Source organism: Haliotis rufescens, unplaced genomic scaffold (assembly GCF_023055435.1).
Source record: "Haliotis rufescens isolate VD_foot unplaced genomic scaffold, xgHalRufe1.0.p SCAF_1, whole genome shotgun sequence".
Classification (NCBI taxonomy): Eukaryota; Metazoa; Mollusca; class Gastropoda; order Lepetellida; family Haliotidae; genus Haliotis; species Haliotis rufescens.
The window spans coordinates 60,775,428-60,797,659 of NW_025963779.1; the positions used below are offsets into that span (position 1 = coordinate 60,775,428).

Genomic DNA, 22,232 nt, shown 5'->3' on the forward strand with positions numbered 1-22,232 from the left:
GGGGATTCAACAGGCTGTTGGCAGCAAGGAGGTCATAAAAACATGTCAATAATTTTCATATTGAATGTTTCGTGCAGAAAACACATTATTTTTCTTAAGAAGGGTTCATGGGTGCACAATGTTTACGTTTGTCAAACACACACTCAAACAAGATGTATTTACCTTTTCGTTTACTTTGAGAAAATGGTTCAATTTCTCTGTAAACACATACCTGTTTTAAAGATGGAAGTGACTGCTTTCAAAGTTCACCGTTTGCATCAAGACAGATTCACAGGAAATTTTGTTCAGTCTGACAAGTTTATTGCATCATAAGTACGAATAATTGCATGCCCAGGGTGAATACTTACAATCACACCATGAACACTTACAATCTCACCATGAACATGTACAATCTCACCATGAACATATACAACCTCACCATGAACATGTACAACCTCACCATGAACAATTGCATGCACATTGTGAATATCTACAATCTCACCATGAACACATATTCTCATTGTGAACACTTAAATTCTCAGCCTGAACACTTACATTCTCAGTGTGAGAACTTACTTTCTCAGCATGAACACTTACATTCTCAGCATGAACACTTACATTCTCAGCATGAACACTTACATTCTTAGGGTGAACACTTACATTCTCAGTTTGAACACTTACATTCTCAACATGAACACATATTCTTATTGTGAACACTTGCATTCTCAGTGTGAACACTTACATTCTCAACATGAACACTTACATTCTCAGTTTGAACACTTACATTCTCAGCATGAACATTTACATTCTCGTGTGAACACTTACATTCTCAGTGTGAACACTTACATTCTCAGCATGAACATTTACATTCTCAGTGTGAACACTTACATCCTAAGCATGAACACTTACATTCTCAGTGTGAACATTTACATACTCAGTGTGAACACTTACATTCTCAGCATGAACATTTACATTCTCAGTGTGAACACTTACATCCTAAGCATGAACACTTACATTCTCAGTGTGAACATTTACATACTCAGTGTGAACACATACATTCTCAGCATGAACACTTACATTCTCAGCATGAACACTTACATTCTCAGTGTGAACACTTACATTCTCCATGTGAACACTTACATTCTCAGCATGAACATTTACATACTCAGTGTGAACACATACATTCTCAACATGAAAATACAATGCAAACATATGTACATAGTTTAGATCTAAAAACATTGGTTCTGTTGGAATATTGCTGTCATGTAATACTCCCTCTGAGTGTCTGTGGCTTCTGTAAGTTGTGTTTCCATGTAAACTTACAGGCCTCCAAATCTCAGGGCTGGTTTATGTATGCATATGATCGCGTCACCTGAAACACATGATATTGGGCATCAGTACAGTGAGTGAGTTGGTTAAGGTCATTTTGGTGTTGGAGGAAAGCCAGTAATTGAGACTCATAAGCACAGATTTGGTGCTGACAAACCAGAGTTCATAATAAGGGGAAATCTGGGATTATATTCAAGCCCACCAATCGTGGGGAAAATTTGCACAGAAAAGAGCAACAAGTAACCCCGCTGGTCTAACAGCATCCTCTTGTCAATGAAAATATTGAGCTTCTTAAAATATCATGGTTCATCCTTCTACACAAAAAGAAGTCCACAAACCAATGCGAACATGCAGCCTTACCGCTGGTGGGAGTAGATGTTTCAGCTGCAGGATGTCTTTGAGTTTCCCCGGTAGAGGCAGAAGATGTACAACACGATGAAGCTGAATGCCGAAAAGCCGTCGAAGCGTGAAACAAGACATGTCCTGTAGACTCCTAGGATTTGAGGTGACCATTCTCAGCTTACCCAGCATGTTTCGACCGTATGTGGTCTTCAGATAGGGATGGTCATCTTCCACCGTCACCACACTCTCCTTCAAGACCGGGAAGTACCCAGCCTTCAACAGACTGCCTGCAGCACCTGCCAGTTCTTCACTTTGAAGCGCCAAAGAATATGGAGTTTGGTTATTACTGTTCACCTTGTCTAATGCTACATTTAAACCAAAAGTCAAACACCTAACGGCCGGAGTATTCCCTAACACCAGATGGACAGGGGTGTTGCCATCGGAATCCTGGAGCTCTGGGTTAGCCCCATAAGACACAAGTAGCCTCACTGTGTCTAGGTAGGCTTTATTTTTCAGGCTGCCTTTTAAATTGCCTTTGATAAATGTTTTTGAGACTTCACAAATGCATATGATGTTTATGTCAGCTCCAGCTTCTAACAACACATGGCATGAACCTGCTTGAAGATTCATAGCAGCAAGTTGTAGAGGGGTGCTGCCTTCACTACACACCCCTTTGACATCACATCCTTCATCTATAAGAAGCTGGCACATGTCTGAATGTCCTTTCTTCGCTGCATCATGAAGAGGGAAAAAAACTTGATTCCCTCTGTTTAACATTGACAAGGATATGCCCTTCTGTCTTAAATACTTAACAACACACACTGAATTCCACTGTATTGCTGTTTTTAAAGGTGTGTTTCCGTTTCTATCTGGGCTCTTTAAACTTACATGATACCTGTCTACAAGAGTTCTAACCACATCTAGGTTATTACACTGACACGCTAGGTTTATAGGTGACACACCCAGCATTCCTCTCGGAGAGAACCCCTCCGATATCAAAGCAATCATCAGATCAACATTCCCTGTGATGCAAGCGGTCTCCACAGGCCCTATTCGGTACATCGGGAGTTGTTTATAAGACTTTTCTGAAATGCGACTGTCCTTGATATACGTTATAGTTGTGTCCACATCTCCTTCGTGTATAAAATTCGTCAAAGTCCTGAGATTGTATAGTGTGACCTCATTTCGCGCAAAGTAGTCTGTATGACGAAGACACTGACCCATATTGACAAACGCGATCATTCCTTTACTGTTTGGTCCGTATCATATGCGTTGTGTGTTGTCCGCAGGTCTCGCGTTCTTGTCTTGAAGTTAATAACCCGCATTCTGTATATCAGGCCATGTAGAATGTAAATGTTCCAGAAATAGGTAACATGTAAACACGGACAAGTCCAAACAACTGGTTACATGTGTTCGATGTAAACACGGAAGTTGTGGCACACCTTATGGAAGGGAGGTAACTGTTTGGTTTGTAAGGTAGTTTATATTCTGCCGGGAGTCAGGTTACGGGTTCGAGACTCAGTGGTGAAGCTTTTTTTTTGTATACATGTAGCAAAGCTTTTGCAGTCGTTAATTACGACTCCAGTATCAGATATCAATAATGATGTCTGATTTCGGGATTTTTTTTAACAGCCACCATCTTGTGTAAATCAATGCATGTAAAAACAATCCTCTAAAACTAAAAATAAATAAATACCTATACTGTAATGTCAGATTAGTAATATAAATGATATATGAATTTTAGATAGCTGAATAAAGAAGTGTTCTTCGAATATTATTTGGTAAATCCTTCAATCAACATTCACACATACATACATACATTTCAATACAAAATACAACAGGCTCAGTAAAGCTCCTGTAAATTATTCGAATATTCGACGTCACACAGGTCCAGCGTGTGTGAGTATTGTTTTACACCGCCTCAGGCGATTAACCACAAGGATACCCACATCGCACTCTAACTGTATCAACAGCTCCTAATCGATCGATTATTTTCGATTCTTCTTTCTAATTGAAAACGGTTTATGTGCGTAACCAAGCGGTGAAGGTAGAAAGATACGTGATTATTAGAATTATATCTAGCTACATGGGCGGATACAGCTTTTTTGAAAAGGGGGGGGGGGGGGGGGGGGGGGGGGTGCACAATTAAGATCTATTTATTGTCTTTGGCGGTAATCTATACAGAAATAAAGATTTTTTTCGAAATAAAAAGGGGGGAGGTGAGCACCCCCGCACCCCCACCCCCACCCCCTCTGTATCCGCCCATGAGCTAGATACACGACGAGTTTTTGTTGCAGCCTGGTTCGCTTTAACAGTGCATCAATTTGGGGATACCCTCTCTGTACAATATACCGATGTGTCCTGAATAATGTGATGAACCTGAAGCAATGTTACTCATCGATGACAAGTATCTCCAACCACAATTGAAAGTCAATCATCGCTGTGTCGAAATCTGATGTGCCGTCGGTTTTAATTCTTATCCCGGAGAATGGTAATCAACGTGTTTGTTCATGTGAATAACGATCTTCGGGTATTACGGCCTTTAAGGACCAATTGGAGCTAAATATAAACAAGTCACTAAGCACGCGGCTGCTTTCTGTTCTCAGAATATGTCATGTTTGTTTATTGTTTATTGTTTTACGCCGCACTCAGCAATATTCCAGTTATTTGACGCCAGTCTGTAAATAATCGATTGACACCATGAACATCGATCTACGCATGTGGGACACTATGATATGCATCAGCCAAGTCAGCGAGCCTGACCACCCGATCCCGTTAGTTGCCTCTTTCAATACCGCATTGGTTGCTTCTGCGCACGTATCCTAGTGCATACACTACTGGAGGAAAGGCTATTATATACCTATCATGACGCACCAGTATATACCGCTTATACGGACTTCAGATATCCGGAAACCTCGGTTCCCGGACGGTTTTCATTCAAAACGAAATAATTACTATATAAATTTACCCGTATATACGGAAATGTACTTATTAAGATATTACTTCTAGTAAGAATTGAGGTATAAACCTGTAATAATCCGAGTTGTGGGTCCCAAAAACAAAGTTTGCCGCTTGACTGTAAAAAATATTCTGTCTCAAAGAAAATGTCAGTCGCCAACCAGGAATATTTAAAGGCTGGTCCCTTACGTTGGCCATCGACGTTTATAATAATGGCGACGGGACTATAACAATGCACTGTTTGTTCTCTTGAGCTTTATTCACATAACAATTATATCCCACAAGAATAAACATGATGAGACCATATCAAGTAAATATAGAAATCAATACCGCCTTGCCTCAATACATGTACTTAAACTGATAACATCTGAGGTACTGGTGTACAACACACCCTTCTGTGTTCACGTCATGTATTGATTTTGAATCCATTAGCATGTTTAAATCCACCTCGTTGCTATTCAACAGCTGATGATATGTATTAATGTACAAGGAACTTCCTCAATAAAAAAACATTTGTCTCCACGCTGCCGGTTTACTATTTGATTTTCTTATTTTTCTTATTCTCGAAGATTATTATGTCATATTGATAGGTCGTTCGAAAACATCAAGACAACAACGTGCCAAAAAATGAAAATATCTTGACCTTGAGTTCATCACACTGTCTAGTTCGATTGTATTTTGTTAGACAGGAAAGTTTTTTTGTACCTTGGTGGGAAAATATAAATATGTTTAATAACAGTAAAATGTCTTCGTTATCCTACATGCAGCACGTCGATTCCGTCACAGGTTTCTGGATTCAGAGGTCATTTCAGTAGCATCACTGATTGATGTTCTGGTGTTTACATCTGAAACAAACAAGTGCTTAGAATTTACTACAGTATATGTGTTGGCGTTTATGTAGGTATAAACAAACACCGGTGTGCTCACGTTGTGTAACTTTACACAGTATTCACACTGGTGTTTACGTTTAAAACTCCATAAACGCAAAGAAACATATTGAAGTCAATTCTTGTAAATAAAAACGTCAACAATAATAACTTCACCGAACGCTTATTCAATTATAACCACACTGCAGATACTGTAGACAACAGTACCAAATCAGTGACAGCATTCAGTGCAGTAATGCAACACAAGTCACGCCCGTTCTGTTATCAGCCAATCAGGAAATAGTAGTCCGCCATTTGGCGTGGCCTGTTTCTTTTTGGTTTATGGAAACAAACCCAAAATACATTTCTGGTTTGCCAAACAAAAGCCACGGAAGAACTTGTATTGTATTTAGGAAACACTGATGCAGTTCAAAGTGACATTTAAACCGTGCCATTATTTACCATAGACAACAGCTCGGGGCCTACTTCCAGTCTTCATTGTTCCCGCAGCTCTCTGAAAGGTCAAACAAGAGTAGATCACTTAACAAAACCGTGTTTGCATACGATGTGAATCATTAAGGATTTATCATTATTAGCAGCCCAACCTAATATTTAATCGTCAGTAAAATATCGATATAGTTTCTTCGTCAACTGCAACACCGCTCATGCACGGACACGCGCATGTGTTATGTTTACTCCGCACATTTACATGCAGTATCTGTCATAGAAAATGAAAGGGGAACGTCATGTATATGTACATTAGCAAAGCATAATGTACCCCCGGTACATGTACTTAAAAACTACCAACAAAGAGTTAACATAAATAAAAAAAATTATTATCCTTCACGAGCGAATTTGATTTTGTATTGAACAAGCTCTGGCGATGACGTTTCAACAATAATTCACGAGGGAGAGATTATCCGTATTCCAAGGTGCAAGGAGGTAATTCCACATACAGTGAAGTCCCGTTAACCCGACATGGTTGTTTGCATAAGATTGTGTCGGATTAACGAGTATGTCGGACAAACGACATTATGTAGTATCAACGTTCGTGATCGACAAGCTGACAACTACATGCTAGATAACGACCCAAACAGGTTGTAACAAACAAAACTGAAGAAGGAAATATTCAAATTGTTATGTTATATTGTAAGCAGAATGTTTTCCAAACATGCAACCTCAAAAGCTTAACACAAAACATACTGTGACGGGACTGTTATGTTACTGTTATGATTGATTCAAAATACCTTTGAAAGCGTAGTCTGGAAAGGATGTGTACAGTATATATTACCCATAGCCTGTTTCAAGAGAAACTTTCATCTTCATCTTCATCTTCTGCCAAAAACTTCATTTAATTTTTTTAAACGGTTTAATACAGATTCAACCCCTGAGGTAAGAAAAAGCTGAGGAGGAATACGTTGATGTTAAGAATCATATTATCTGCTGAATGTTATCAGAGATATTTATGCTAAAGATATGACAATAATCCATAAACATCCTTGATGATTAAAACGTGTTATAATCTATTTTGTCATTAATGTACAGCTTGGTCCTTTGTTTGGTTAATCCATATAATTAAGAAGATAACAGGCAGGGGATTAGCTGTGCACTAAACTGCGAACTTTGTTGTAATTAGTTGTGGGTGGTATGGGAAGTGAGGGTTTGGGGAGGATACCCTCCCTACTGTTAGAATCACCTTGCTTAAAATGCTCTCTAACGTCATCAAAAATAGATGACATTATCTTGGATAATTGTAAGTAATATAAACAATATTATTTGTAAGCTTTCAAAATGACGAAAAAGTTAGCGTGGGAGAGTCAATCAGCGTATGGCGAAGTAATCATTCGCGGTGAGACAAATTGATACTAATTCCCCTGCTAGCCATGCTCTACGGGTAGTCTTTCATCCCTTTGACATACTACACCTCAAGGACACGTCGTCATGGTCTCACTACAATACGCTCGACTGGTAACCTAGCGCGTCAAGCGTTGGTTCGTCGCGCCGAGGACCCGGGTTCAATTCCCCATAGGGGTACAGTGTTGTGAAGCTCACGTGTGGCGTGCCTCGCCCAGGTATTGGTGGAATGTTGCTTAAAGCAGCGTTTAAGTATACTCGCTGACAGTTCTACATACCTGTCTCGTGATGGACGGTAAAGTGTACAGTATAGGGTTGAGGGCCGAGTTGATTGGAAGAATGAACACAGCTGTCCATGCATACACCTCTCCCTGTATGGAGGTTCCGCTCAGTGCCACTATTCCTTTATACACAGAGATGTACATATATCACAGGGGTTCGTTTCCACATAGACAGTTAAAAAATATTACGTGCTTACGGACCGATTACTGTTATATTTAGCATGGCGAGAAAGAGTTGCCTGAGATGTATTTGCCAAGAAACCGTTACAAAAATGTTTGAAACTTTGCATCAGATGTTACATCCAAAAAAACATTTTTTCACATTGTGTCCTAAACAATTGCGTTGTTGGTCAAACAAAAACTGTTTGTCTTTTCAAGATAAAGTATGTCTTGGTAAAGTGACAGAATGTTAAATGGCTGGACCCCTCCTGTCATATATTTTGTTTTATTTTTTTGACGCACTCAGCAATATTCCAGCTATACGAAAGCAGTCTGTAAATAATCGAGACTGGACCTGAAAATGATTAACTTAATGAGCATCAAATCTATGCAATTGGGATACGAAGACATGACCTCAACTAAGTTAGCGAGCCTGTACATTGAGTCGCCTCTTACGACAAACATGGGTTCCAGAAGACCGATTCCGGATCTTCAAGAGGGTATAATTACCACACAAAACAGTATTAATACTGTGCCAAATAACTAGAAGTGGCAGAACGATGTACATTGAGCTCCCATACACGGGTACCCTTGAAAACAACATGCAATACGCGATGTACGTACATCAACCAATGAATGAGAGACTATGTAAGGTTATCTTAACAGTATAGGACATGAAAATATAAGCCCTTGACACAGAAGCTGATGAAATTTCTAAAAGGTTTATGGTTGAAATCTTTTTACCTGGGCCCACTTGCACAAACCGATCTTACATGTAGCCTTGCGAACATTGTAAGTTCATATTAGAATAGCAGACTTTACAACAGTTTTAGTGCTAAGAACGTTTTGTACAAGTGGGCCATGTATCTTTCATGCAGCCCTGACAATATTACGAATGTCTTATTCAAAATTATAGAATATGATACTCTTTAGGAAGTTGTGCAGGACTTGAAACTATTCTTCTGGTGTTCCTAGATACCTGAAAGTCCTACAGCAATGTTATGTCGGTATGTGTCCGGACTATAAATCTTAACTGTTTATTTCACTCTTATTGTACCGATACATTTGTATAATGTACTCACCCATAATGCAGACGGGAAACCAACACATGAAGTCCGTCATTGCAACAAAGAACAGTTTCTTTGCAATTCTCAAATCTTGCTGCCGCCTTTCCTTTCCCTTCAGGAAAGACCCCTCTTTGATAGAACTATAGACGGTCCATTGACCGATAGCAATTAATACAAAAATGACAAAGTTGACCGCAATAAAGATTGATACAGAATACTCCCACCCAGCCAGTCTTTCCTTACTCAGAGGTAGGGCAAGACATGCCCCGTTCCTGCCATAGAAGTTCCAGCCTCTCAACGAAGGAAACAGTGGAATAACAGACAAGAAGATCGCTAAGACCCAGGTACCGACTACTAGAATCCAAATACAAATTCTATTCAAGCGAACCTGGCGAAAGGGGAACTTAATGACCAAGAAGCGATCGAGCGTTATCAGACAGACAAACACCACAGATGCTTCTGACGACAGTGTAGCCAGTACACCAGCTACCTTACACAGTGCAGAGTTTCGCCATTCATAGTCATTCCATACGTATACACCTCGATACCGAACATCTGCACCCGCTATGATCATCATGTACATGCCCATCAGTAGATCTGAGAAACCAAGATTGACAACAAAGAAATCACATCCATTGGTAGTTGACCTTCTGTTTACAACAATTCTATAAATGATGACGCAGACATTTCCCAACAAGGCTAGTATTCCTAGAATCCAAAGAAAGGCTCGAAGAATGTCTCGATGCATAAGGTCCTTACATGATGACAGAGAATTAACAGGTGCTTCACATTTGTTATCCTCTATTGTTGAAGGTCGAACTTTTGAGCAGCAAAGTAGGTAGTTATCTGTAGAAAGGTACGTTAATGAGTTCAACCCGCTGAACACCTGCTCACTAAATTGCACTACAGGATTACCAGAAAGATCCAGATCCATTAAATATGTTAAGCCAGCAAAAGCGTTGTTTTCGATAAAGTCAATGACATTATCTCTCAAAAATAATTTTCTTAATGCTTTGGTGTACTTCAATGTCTTGTGTGTCAATTTCGCTATTCTACATTCCGAAATATCAAGGGAAACTAGACGGCCTAGTCCTTTGAAACCTTCAGGATTAATCCTATCAAATGTATTGCCGGATATATTTAGTTCTATTAGTTGCTCAAGCGATCGAAACACCCTCCCAGGTAACGATGCCAATATGTTATGACTGACATCAAGGTATAACAGATTGGTTAGTGTACTGAATACGTCCGGAATAACTATCAAGCCACATTGTGACAAACAAAGCCTCATGAGAAAAGGCATTGTAGGGAAATCAGTTAGTTGTGGTATGTATACTCCAGTCATATCTAATTCTCGCGTGTGGTTATGAAGCGAAGTCATGTTGAAGTCATTCAACTTCACAGATGTTCCCTTGCACTCGGCCTTGGAGGGACATGTCATATGACAGTAACGTTCATCATCACCTAATGGACATTGGAAATTACCATCACAAATTTTATCTGGACTGAGACATACTTGTGACTGACTACATCTGAAGAAGAATGGACAAGAATATGCATCTGAAAAAAGACCGAAACGGTACTTAAGACATGTATCCTACTCTAAAAAGGCACCCGATTTTTTATGTGACGTTTGTTAAGCTGTTATGGCTAGCAAGTATTGTAACACATAGCCTTCCAATTGTGGATGTTCTTTATCCATTTTTTAAAAGTGTACTTGCAATTTCAACCTTCTCCAGAAAATTGTAACTTGACATTGGCAGTTATGCTATCATCAGATGGATATCGATTAGACAGATTAACATATACTAGTACTTAGTTTTTCTTTATTGCTAGTAAACGCACTTTTATGGTCAGTACACTTCAAAACATTATTTGTCAGTAGTAGATAATGTTTTAAACATACCACAGACGTGTTCATCTTCGCCTTCTTTACAGTCTCTTGTCCCATCGCAAACGTTCTCAGCAAATATGCATGCGCCATCACCACACTGAAACTCATCTACAAGACACTCCCGTTCATCTGAAACCAACATTATACCAATAACGGAACGTTATAGTATACGTGTATTGCTAGAATAGGAATAGTTGTTCGGAGACGAGAACAGGGATAAAAGTGCATAAATGGTTCGGTGATATCAATTATACTTTATGGATGATGAACATATTCACACTGCTATGCCGATAAGCCCATATTCATTGCACGTGTGTGGAGAAACTTAGCATTAACTGCTGATTAAAAGAAAGTATACACCCATGTTTGACGGTGGCTAAATATAATACGAACAAGACAAGACATGGTTATTCGATGGTGATGTATTTGATACGGGTATGATATCCTTAAGTTAGCAGTGTTTCGGCAGACAACAGACAATTTGTACACTTACCACATGGCTCTATGGTAGATGGTGCAGAGAGGTATTTGCCGAAACCATCCGGAACTCTCTTGCAGTATTTCCTTGAGTCGTCAGCGGTGACTAAAGGAATGGTACAATAGTATTCGTGTACGACTTATGCATGTTAAATCATTTTAATTTTTAATTTGTAAAGCAAGATATCTCAAAAGACGAGTGTTTCTGTTCATCGCAATATTCAACACAAGTCTTCAAGTTACATGTAATGCTTGCCTGTTCAACGATGTCTGTTATCAATCCATAAACAAATATATCAAGGAGGCATCTTCCCTTAACACCGGGAGGAAAACATTGTACAACAATCATATTTCGAATTTTGTGGTTATAAGATGACATACACCACCAGTATATTGGGCTCGATCTTTTAAAATCGCAGATATGATGCCTCTTCGCTCCCAACTCATCCTCTTTATTGACGCCAGGACAATCCACCATCCCATCCTTCACCCAGTGCATGGGCAGACACGTGCCATCATAGCACTGGAACTGCTGGCACAACCCTGTTGAAAACGTTTATTTGGGCAATATAAATATAGTCTTTGAAAGGCATTTAGAAGTGATACACATGAGGAAGAGAATTTATGGATGTCAACGTCTTTATTATGAGGAACACAACGTTTCGGAGTATATGCTTACTCCCTCATCAGGTGAACCATTCACCCGATGAAGGAGTAAGCATATACTCCGAAACGTTGTGTTCCTCATAATAAAGACGTTGACATCCATAATTTCTTCACCTGATGAGAGAGTAAGCATATACTTCGAAACGTTGTGTTCCTCATAATACAGAATTATATAAATTATCTTCCTAATACTCATATATAATTATTCTTTCATAAACAATAAACTACATAAACATGCGATACTGCTGTGTTGGCAAAAATAGATGTCAGCTTTACGATTCACACAGTACAAGAATCAAGTTAAGAAAAGTACTGTTAAGCAACTCTTCAAAAAGGTAGGGGATACCCAGAAATAACTTAAACTTTCCAAAATTGTAAGCGATATTAGTTTTTCGTAATAGCTGTATGATAATAATAAACGATTTGGGAACACATTACAACCGGTAGTGAAGTATGACAGTAGATGTTATGACCGCCAACGACCTTGAAGGACGATCAATGGGAAATGTCACGTTTTAGAATCAGTATTGCGTAAGACCGCCCCGATTTGTCAAACATTCATTCACTCGACGAGGGATACTGCGTATGAATCTCCCAATGGCGATTTGAGGGAGTCTGTCCCACTCCTCTTGCAGCGCCTGGCCACGAGATCGGCTGCCTATGACGTTGACGCAAACGTCTCCTTATCATGTACCTAACGTGTACAATAGCTGCAATGTCTGGTCTCCTTGCTGGCCATGGCATTCTGTGGATGTTGTTCTGCTTCAGGTGAGCATTGACGATTTGTGCATGGTCAGCACGGGCGTTGTCGTCCTGAAAGACAAAACCTGCACCCACACGACTTGCAAGCGGGACAACAAAGAGTGTCAATATGTTGTCCCGATAGTACTGTCCACAATACTTGCACAATATTGAGAGGGGTTCGGTCAGGCACAGTGATGCCATCTCACACCATAACTGATCCGGACGCAAAGCCAAATCTGTCATGAGGTCTCAGGTTTGCTTGACGTTCATTTCAACGTCAACGACCACGCCTATCAAGGATGTGCAAAGTTAATCAGGACGCATCTGAAAACGTGACACGTGACCAGCGACAATTACCCTTGTTTCGACATTGTGTAGCAATATGACGATTTCTAAGGGCCGTTGAGCATGGAGATGAGCTGCATGTAGACGATTTCTAATCGTCTGACCCATATTTCGTACTCAAGTAGCCTGATGAAAGTTTACAACAAGTTGATTCTCCGTTTGCGTTCGATTTGGTAGAGCCTGGTTTCAAATCAATCGATCCTGTACTCTTGTCATTGACCTTGGACGCACTGAACGGAGTCGATCGACATGTTAGGTTTATTGGTACATGTTCCATAGTCTTCTAATCACAGACTGTAAAACATTGAACGTATTGGCCAACTGACTTCTGACAGTTTCCTGCACACCAGTAGCCCGTAGACGCTCGTTGCATACGCCGCATCGCTTGTTCATACATTAACAATGAATGGAATCTAGTAAATCACAACTGTATGATAAGCAGAATGAATAACACTGATAGAAATAATGGTCCACAGAGATCAATCGACCTTCCTTGAAAGTGTCAAAATCAGAAATGACACCCCTTGCGCGTGTGTGGCGCTGCTGCGTGAGACACGTACAAACTATAGGATGAATTTGATGTTAAGTTTTACAGACATAAACGATCTTGCATGGAATGTTGGTCGTCAACACTTATCTTTGTTCCAATACTTGGTATTTACATTTCTATTTCATGATCCCCCTTTTTAGAGTATATATTTAGATAAAATAAAAGATAGAATAAAATTGAGTTCATGGCAAACGTTATCTACATCTAGATACATGAACATTGAGTGCACACCAGTCTATTTACCTGGGTAATATTAATGAAGCGCCGTGAGCATTCACTTGGTAATGGAATTTGGCGCATTTAAATGGATCAATAATGATTATTATGAGGTGAGTGGTTACCTTGTCAACGACTCATATTTCAAAAGTTGGTATTTGGATTAAATACAGCACATATTGGTACAGGTTCGCAACTGCACATAACATTTACCTCTTCAGTCTCCATATTAAGTATTTTTTTCTAATTGGACCTTCTATGATACGTCGAAATGAGTGTATCTCTCAGCAGCTGAGTGTATAATTATATCGTGCATCAAACTGTGGTTGTAAGGACGTGGGCTTGGTGACAACTGCCTTTGCACCAACTACCGTATGGGACGTAATAAGCGCTCCGCTCTAATAAGCGCCCAATGCAATATTTGCTAATATATTGGCTAGTGAACAATCCCAATTAGCACCCCTTCCGACTAATCAATGTGCACAAGACTTTTCATTCGTGTATAATACGTGTGTTATATGCATCCTTAATTATTGGAAATTAAATTCTGGAAAAATATATCTGTCGTATATAAACATTTCATGCTGTCGGCATAAACCACGAAATTAACGATCTTTCAACTCTGTTGTTTTTCACCAAAATAACATTCTAATAAGAAACCCCTTTTTTCTAATTTTGAGAGCGCCCTGGGCGCTTATTATGTCAAATACGGTAACTCACCTTCACAGCTTCTCTCATCTGACCAGTCCTGACAGTCGTTGAAGAGATCACACACATACTTGGAGAGTATGCACTTCCCGTTCTGACAGCGGAATTCATCAATGGAACACGGCGGGAACACTGTGTAACAGAAGGGAATAGATACAAGAAACGTCACCATTGACATCCGTGTTTGTCGGGGGTGTCAGTAGTGTTATAAATATAAAACATCAACGACAGAAAGCAATCAGTCTCTCGATTATTCCACGTAACAGATTTCATTGGTCGTAAAATGCTGAATAGCGGTGAAACTAATATGAATGGTTTGTTGACAATCAGTGATGCCACCACGAAAAGAGCTCTCCCATTCTCTCTGAATGGTTATTGTTTATATATATATATAGTTGGCCCAATTACTTGAATAAACCTGACTTGACTGGTGTGGACTAATGACGATGTTCTAAGGCTAGCCCGCTGAGATACCATGCTACAGGTTACATAGACACCCAATACAGCCAAGTAGGCCTTGTTTTATCTGCCTAATGTCAAACACCTAGCTGGGAAATAGACCGCAGAACCTATATGAGTGAGTGAGTTTATGCTTTACGTCACATCGGCAATATTTTAGCCATATCGTGACGACAAAGAACCATTTCATTTATATTTTTTAATACGTGTTTGTATCGTTATCTTTCGTGTAATTGTCCGATTATCGACCACGAACGTTGATACTACTTAATTTCGTTTATCCGACATACTCGTTAATCCGACATAATCATATGCAACCAACAATGTCGGATTAATGGGACTTGACTGTACATGGATTCTATCGGGACAAATAATGCTACATCCCAGAGCACGACAAATGAGTAAAACAGTTACAGATAAAGTAGTCTTATAGACCATCGCAAATATATCGAGTCCTCTATAGTTAGAGCAAGTGGAGTGTCGGATGAGGATTCTAATGGGATCATATTAAAAAGTAGCATGTTTGCAACGACAGAAAGACTTTGAGTTAACGAGGTTTCGCTGCATTCGGGCTTCTTGTGTGACGCGATATGTGGAACAGAAAGACTTCTAGTTTATGAAGTTTCGGCATACCGCATGATCGCTCGTCTGAGTTGTCCCCGCAGTCATCCCTGAAGTCACAATACAAGCTCGAGGAGACACAGCGGCCGTTGTCACACGCAAACTGGTACTGGGAACAGTCGGGCTCTTCAAAAATAGGAGTGAATGTATTAGCAACATGATGACGGCGAGAGTGTTTAGTAATATTCCAGCTATATGACGACGGCCTGTAAATGAACGAGTCTGGGCCGAATAAACCAGTGGTTGATATTGTTTGCTACACCCCACGCCGTAGGAATAGATGGCACGCAATCAGACAAAGCACCAAGTCTGACCATCAGATTCATTTACTCGTTTAGGGCAAATATTTGTTGCTTGGGACCTATTCAACCCTGGAAATCCTAAAGAGTTTTTGAAAATGTTTATGGCATATGCACGATGCCAATAGTTGTTTCTGGCTACGAACACGTTATTTTATACAATGTGTATGTTTCTTTCATCTTAGCAAGATATAGATGAGACACACATATTTATGTATAAAGTCATTTCTTCATAGCCTGAAGTAACTTGAATTGAGTCAGTGGTTGAGATTTGACAGAAACCTAGAAATCGTATAATTATGTAATTATGACATATGTCTCACTCATTCACTCATTCACTCACCCACACCCCTTTCCACGTGCACTGATATACTTGGGAATCAGTGTTAACAAATACCATTTAAAAATGTCCCTTACTGCACATGTATTCATCACTGCCATCTTTGCAGTCCGACAGACCATTGCAGACACTGTGTGCAGATATCAGCTCCCTGTTGTCGCACTGAAACGTCAGCCGTCCGGTCTCGTTGAGATAATCAGCAGGAGACAGCAGTTGAAGAACTGGAACTAACATGACATGGCAGTGCGTAATGATGTTTAACAAATGTAAGATTGTTTTATACAGCTTCAAGACTTAGATAACTTACAAATGTAAGATTGTTTTAGGCAGCTTCTAGACTTAGATAACTTACAAATGTAAGATTGTTTTATACAGCTTCAAGACTTAGATAACTTACACATGTAACATTGTTTTATACAGCTTCTAGACTTAGATAACTTACAAATGTAACATTGTTTTATACAGCTTCTAGACTTAGATAACTTACATATGTAAGATTGTTTTATACAGCTTCAAAGTTAGATAACTTACAAATGTGAGATTGTTTTATACAGCTTCACGACTAAGATAACTTACAAATGTAAGATTGTTTTATACAGCTTAAAGACTTAGATAACTTACATATGTAAGATTTTTTTATACAGCTTCAAGACTTAGATAACTTACATAAGTAAGATTGTTTTATACAGCTTTAAGACTTAGATAACTTGAGTTGACGGTTTTCATTATTGATAGGAGCAATAGGGTAGTCTAGTGATGATGTGGCTCGCTCTTGTCTTGGTATACCTCGAGATTGATGGGATACTGCAGGATCAGGCGCAGTTAACTTTGATACAGCCTACAGGTGTTACAAAAATGTTCTAACAAGAATAGTACATATTGCTGATGGGAGGTAAGCTGTGTAAATATTGCATCTACGCGCTAGGACATTAAATTTTTCACAACTCCAGGATGACACAAGATAATATAACACAGCATTACTACAACCTAAAATTAAAGTTGTAAGACTAATGTTCGTACCTTGGTAAGAGCGAGAATGATTTCTGGCGGACGACTCACACAGAACTCCAGCCTGTAAACTGCTGGCACAGCCCATGTCATACCAGCCACCTTCGCGTACAGCAGTACACAACTCATACAGCCCGCCGTCAGGCTCCGTAGTAGACGAGGTGTTACCGGCCCTGACAGACACACAGGCAAACTCATCATGTTCGCATCCTATTACGATTTGTTACAACCCATACAATTTAATTCAACTGCAAACTTATCAACATAAAGTTCACCCCCTTTAGGAATCCAGGTTAGAATAGGTCCCCAGACATTTATGCTGGGAGTAAGAAGCGATCACTTGGGTCGGGTGGCTAGGTTCGGTGCCTTGGTTGACAGCGAGTCCTCGTATCCACGGCAGCATGGACCGTTGTTCACAATATCAATAACTAGATCCATTCTTGATATTTTATAGGCTGCTGTCTTAAAGCTGGAATGTTGCTGAGTGCGGCGTTAAACCACAAACAAACAGACAACACATTAAGTTTGGTGAAATTTATGGTTATTGTCATCCCCCTATACCACGGTATGAAGAGAAAAACAATTTTAGGTACGACTTTTGTTTTACCCAAATATGAATTAAAACGGCAATAAGGTACGCTGGTCCGTCACGAAAAGTGTCTGGTGGGGCGAAGTAGATCAATATGTAAATCCCTAAAGGCCATATCATATGAATTATTATAAAAATTGTAATGGTAATTTATAGGAGGTAACGTCTTGTCAAAATACATTTTTGGAAGATTAACCGACGTACATGTACAAGATCCCGCAAACGTGTGGGGAGCGCCTGCATGTTTCAATTAGAAAACACTATTTTTACCAGTTGTTATAAAGTAGAGGTCGGCCATCTTCCCAGAGAAATTGTCCCTTGAAAGTAGTTTGACCGAACGAGTACTTCCGAAGGCCTACAAACAATAAATACCGCAAGTATTGTAAAACCAATATTCAGTGTCAACTGCAAAACTAAATGCGACATACAATGTGCATGCAAGTACGTCATTAATAGATATGGACATTTATATAATTAACTGAATCATGAAATCAAGACAGAAACACAAGGTTGTCTTTGATTGACGTTTAGAAGTTGGTAGACAGGAATGCATGTAGTTGTTATGGTAAGAATTTATCTGACTTGTTGGCCTCAACCACGTGAATGAAACAATAAAGACTGTAGTATTTCTGACATCAATATGAAGACATATGCATGCCTTCAAAATAAGGTGTTTAATGGCTCGCAAACGAGTGTACATGTTCTACAACATTCCGAATACCTACACCAAGCTCAGTGCAGATGCCAGGGTGTGGCATGAGTGACATAAAGAAGAGTATGTATTTCCCATATTGAGTAAACCAACTGAGTAAAATGATTGCATGATACAGAAGTATAAAACGTCAACGCTTAACCAGTCTCGATTACTTCGATCTGGTATCTACATACAACAAAGACTTATGTTCGATCCCATGGTCAGTCTGTGACGTAGTTATTTCCTTAAGTATACGTACGTACGTGGCATCTGAAACAATGGGATAACACCTACACACTATCACTTCTATTGTATTTGTTGAATTTCCAACACATTACCCGGCTGCATCATAACAAAAGACGTCAAAAGATATTACTTGTTGTTACCCTGTGTCTGAGTCGGGTATCCATGTATAACTGCGGCATGGCATCTCAGTGGGCTAGCACTATGAAGTCGGCATTAGACCGGACTATTGCAAACAGCCACGCACGCACACACACACACACACAGAGAGAGAGAGAGAGAGAGAGAGAGAGAGAGAGAGAGAGACATGCTCACACACATACAGATATGCTCTCACAAGCGCATGCACGACGCTAAATAAGTGCAATAATCTTGAACGCGAAGTTAAACCCAATTGCACCTCACGTCGCCTGATTAATGGGATTCTCTTCGTGCAACTCGAATGTTGGGTCTCTGTACAATTCATGCTGTATCGATTTCCCTTCAAAAGAATACCTAACAGAAAATAGTATTCGATTGTTTGGCAAGATGTAATTGCCACGATGAAGTGAAGTATCAATGATGCATTGAGGCCTGCATATTAGTGCAAAAAAAGGATTGCCAATGTACGAAACACAGCATTTCACCTATATACACAGGCTGTGAGTTGACGAAGCGCTCCTTGATGAATTCATCTTCGGCTTGTGATGGTATGGAGGCCAAGGAGTACCTGCGAGATGAACATAGGTCCCTGGCCTCCAGCCACGTCCTTCTCAGGCGGTTGTTGTGGTAGTAACACAGGCCATTGTGGTATACGTTGTACCTGTCGCATGTTGCTGGAAAAAAACGACATTATGATGCAAATATGAAGATAGATGTTGTTGGTGTTTCGATAATCTCTCCAACAAGCAATTTTCCCAAACCTCGTTTAGCTGACATACAATACGATTTTACAAAAGGTCATCGGTGAATTGCGATAAAATGTGTGTAAACAACACGATTATACAAGACGATACATTAATACATGATTGTTCTTTTGTATGAAAAGTAATTGTAAAATATCATTCTGTTGATATATGTAAGACAACATTCACTCAATCAATCACTCATTCGACCAACGAATCCAATCGTTAACTTACGTGGACACAGCTGGTGATGAAGAGACTGCAGACCTCGAGATAAAGCTGACCCATTTTCAACCTTCCATAATCCTTCCTGGTCACTGACAATGTGGCGCAGGAGGTCGTCCTGAACAGTTCCAATAACAAGAACCTGCACGTGTATTCCGCTCTGGTGAAGATATTGCGCTGCCAAGACATCAACTTCACCAAGTATTTCTTCTCTGTCTGTTATCACAATAATCATGTCATGTCTTCCAAGCCTGTCCCCTTTCTTACTGGTGAATACATACTCTTTGGCCGCCCTCAAGAAGTCTCCAAAACTGGACCGTTCGTCTTGAAGCGTGAGGCTACCCAGCGCCTGTCGTATCTGATCTAACGATTGACCGTCCTGTAGGTACAGCCATATTTCACTAGCGCCTGTCATCAAAGCAATGCTGGTGTACGCGAGATCTAGCTCCGATATATAGAGTTGTATAGCTGCTGTAGTGGCGGCAAGATTTTTGTCTCCTATGTCAAGGACAATGGCGACATCGAGGTTCATCTGGCTGCAGTGGTCGAATCGAAGTGGAACGGATGCTAAATAAAATTAATATAATGGTGTAGCTAAATACTGAGCGAATAAAACATGACGGTTCACAATATGAAATCTAATATATTTGCATTTGTGACAATAAAAACATCTTGGCAACTGAAACATAATAACAATTGTGATTAAATAGAAGAAATGATTTCACACAAGTTTCAATCATATACTGTGCACACAACAAAACAAATATCAGAACTGGCAGGGACAGTTGTCGTCATAAGGGCGGGTGGAGTGAAACGGAAAAGTACATCTTAAATTGTCTTTCAATTTCAGTTTCATCTTAAACTGACTTTCTATTTCAGTTACATCTTAAATAGACTTTCTTTTTCAGCTACATTTTATATTGACTTTCTTTTTCAGCTACATATGAAACTGACTTTCTATTTCAGTTACATCTTAAATTGACTTTTCTACTTCAGTTACATCTGATACTGACTTTCTATTTCAGTTACATCTTAAATTGACTTTCTACTTCAGTTACATCTGAAACTGACTTTATATGTCTTATATGTCTAAACTGACTTATATTTTATATAAATTGCCTTTTATTTAATCTACATGTTACATTGACCTTCCATTTCAGCTACTTCTTAAATTGACTTTCCATTTCAGTTACAACTTTAAGTGAACAGTTGTCCAATATTGTCCTTTTCAAAAGTCTCTAGGTGGTCAACAAGAACATGATAAGTTTATTTTGCATTTGAGTATATAACCTATATTTATAACTTTGAACTAACTTACCACTATGGATCAACCTTTCAACATCTGATAGTGTTTGATTCATCTTCTCAAATGATCCAACGATGATACAGTCTCTGTTACTGGCAATTCCATCGAAATCCTCCTTACGCAGGTCGCCTAGAGCAACAACTATAACAGATACCGCCGCTCTCCTCACCTCCTCGGCTTCCTGAAGAACAGATGACATGTTGTCAGGTGGCTGTGTTGTTACCAGAACTGCAAGATTAGGTCCATATCTGTTGTTGTTCCTATCTTCATCCTCAAACATATCTTCTCGCATCATCCGCAACGCGTCCGTGATATTAGAGCCTCTGTTCTTCATAACTATACTTACAAAATCAGTGGTCTTGTGATAAGAATAAAAATGATGTTCTACCCGGGCCATGTCACTGTACGTGATTATTCCGATGGCATGTGCGAATGGTAACGTTGACTGCAGATTTGTTTCTAGATCTTGTAAGGCCTTTTTGATGAGAGCGAAGTTGTCCTCTCCTGTTTTGTCCGTATTGTGGACCATGAAGACTACATCACTGCTGTGATTAACGCTATCGTAGGTGTACCTGGCGGCTGCAAAATGATTTATTGGCTGAATATATACCGCTGATGTGTTAATGCAATACTGATACCTTTCCATTGTCGCTATATATTTGAAATGTGTTGATGCAAAGGTAGAATACTGAGTCACTTGAATCAAATAATACCTTTATCATCCATAATCGATTAATAATTGTAAAGAAGACGCAGCGTCTTCTATTGAGAAAAAAATGTCGATAAACTGACAGTATCTGCATGACGTCAACAATGATAGAACTTCACTATCGAATATGACGTCACTAAATCTCACGTCAGCATGTCTGCATTACGTCAACTTAGGTTTGTATCATTAAGTTGGTTATATCTTGAATTACATGAATAACATTGAGTAGAAAGAGACGTGTGAAAATGGCTTTCCCATGCCCTACAGTACTGTTGATGTAAGTGTAACTCTTTTGGAACCTAATACAGACGCTTATGATGACGTTGTGTATTGACTTCACGGTAGTTGTGACATCACAGCTTAACTGTGATGCCATCAAGTGGACTATCTCAGCTTCCGAAGACGGTTCTCGGCCAGGCA

General features: G+C 39.6%; 3 protein-coding genes across 3 annotated transcripts; all 3 read right to left on the bottom strand.

Annotated features, from left to right (window-relative positions):
- Window positions 1–287: 287 nt before the first annotated feature.
- On the bottom strand, window positions 288–3,100 carry LOC124145059 (ankyrin-1-like). The gene is made up of 2 exons (XM_046514727.2): window positions 1,669–3,100; window positions 288–1,351 (listed from the first exon to the last, which is right to left on the bottom strand). Exons 1-2 carry the CDS (start codon window positions 2,890–2,892, stop codon window positions 1,316–1,318), a joined length of 1,260 nt encoding a protein of 419 aa, XP_046370683.2. The 5' UTR covers window positions 2,893–3,100; the 3' UTR covers window positions 288–1,315.
- A 1,794-nt stretch (window positions 3,101–4,894) lies between these two features.
- LOC125371624 (G-protein coupled receptor GRL101-like) lies at window positions 4,895–16,255 on the bottom strand. Its single transcript, XM_048380752.1, has 10 exons — window positions 16,232–16,255; window positions 15,528–15,624; window positions 14,448–14,567; window positions 11,588–11,749; window positions 11,223–11,312; window positions 10,742–10,858; window positions 8,851–10,395; window positions 7,607–7,731; window positions 5,937–5,988; window positions 4,895–5,453 (listed from the first exon to the last, which is right to left on the bottom strand). The coding sequence occupies exons 1-10, from the start codon at window positions 16,253–16,255 to the stop codon at window positions 5,389–5,391; spliced, it is 2,397 nt and encodes a 798-aa protein (XP_048236709.1). The 3' UTR covers window positions 4,895–5,388.
- A 2,524-nt stretch (window positions 16,256–18,779) lies between these two features.
- LOC124145022 lies at window positions 18,780–21,645 on the bottom strand. Its single transcript, XM_048380764.1, has 4 exons — window positions 21,116–21,645; window positions 19,807–20,364; window positions 19,315–19,503; window positions 18,780–18,787 (listed from the first exon to the last, which is right to left on the bottom strand). The coding sequence occupies exons 1-4, from the start codon at window positions 21,630–21,632 to the stop codon at window positions 18,780–18,782; spliced, it is 1,272 nt and encodes a 423-aa protein (XP_048236721.1). The 5' UTR covers window positions 21,633–21,645.
- Window positions 21,646–22,232: the final 587 nt, after the last annotated feature.

Bases quoted from the DNA above. Each gene is read 5' to 3' on its own strand.
- LOC124145059 (XM_046514727.2), bottom strand. From the start codon at position 2,892: ATGATCGCGTTTGTCAATATGGGTCAGTGTCTTCGTCATACAGACTAC. The intron at 1,352-1,668 runs GTAAGGCTGCAT...CATGTGTTTCAG, and splicing joins AACATCTACTCCCACCAGCG to GTGACGCGATCATATGCATA.
- LOC125371624 (XM_048380752.1), bottom strand. From the start codon at position 16,255: ATGGCAGTGATGAATACATGTGCA. The intron at 14,568-15,527 runs GTATGCCGAAAC...TCTGTTACACAG, and splicing joins CTCAGACGAGCGATCATGCG to TGTTCCCGCCGTGTTCCATT. The intron at 10,859-11,222 runs GTAAGTGTACAA...TGTTGGTTTCAG, and splicing joins ATCTACCATAGAGCCATGTG to ATGAACGGGAGTGTCTTGTA.
- LOC124145022 (XM_048380764.1), bottom strand. From the start codon at position 21,632: ATGGTCCACAATACGGACAAAACAGGAGAGGACAACTTCGCTCTCATC. The intron at 20,365-21,115 runs GTAAGTTAGTTC...AATTTTATTTAG, and splicing joins TGAAAGGTTGATCCATAGTG to CATCCGTTCCACTTCGATTC. The intron at 19,504-19,806 runs GTAAGTTAACGA...GTTTTTTTCCAG, and splicing joins TCATCACCAGCTGTGTCCAC to CAACATGCGACAGGTACAAC.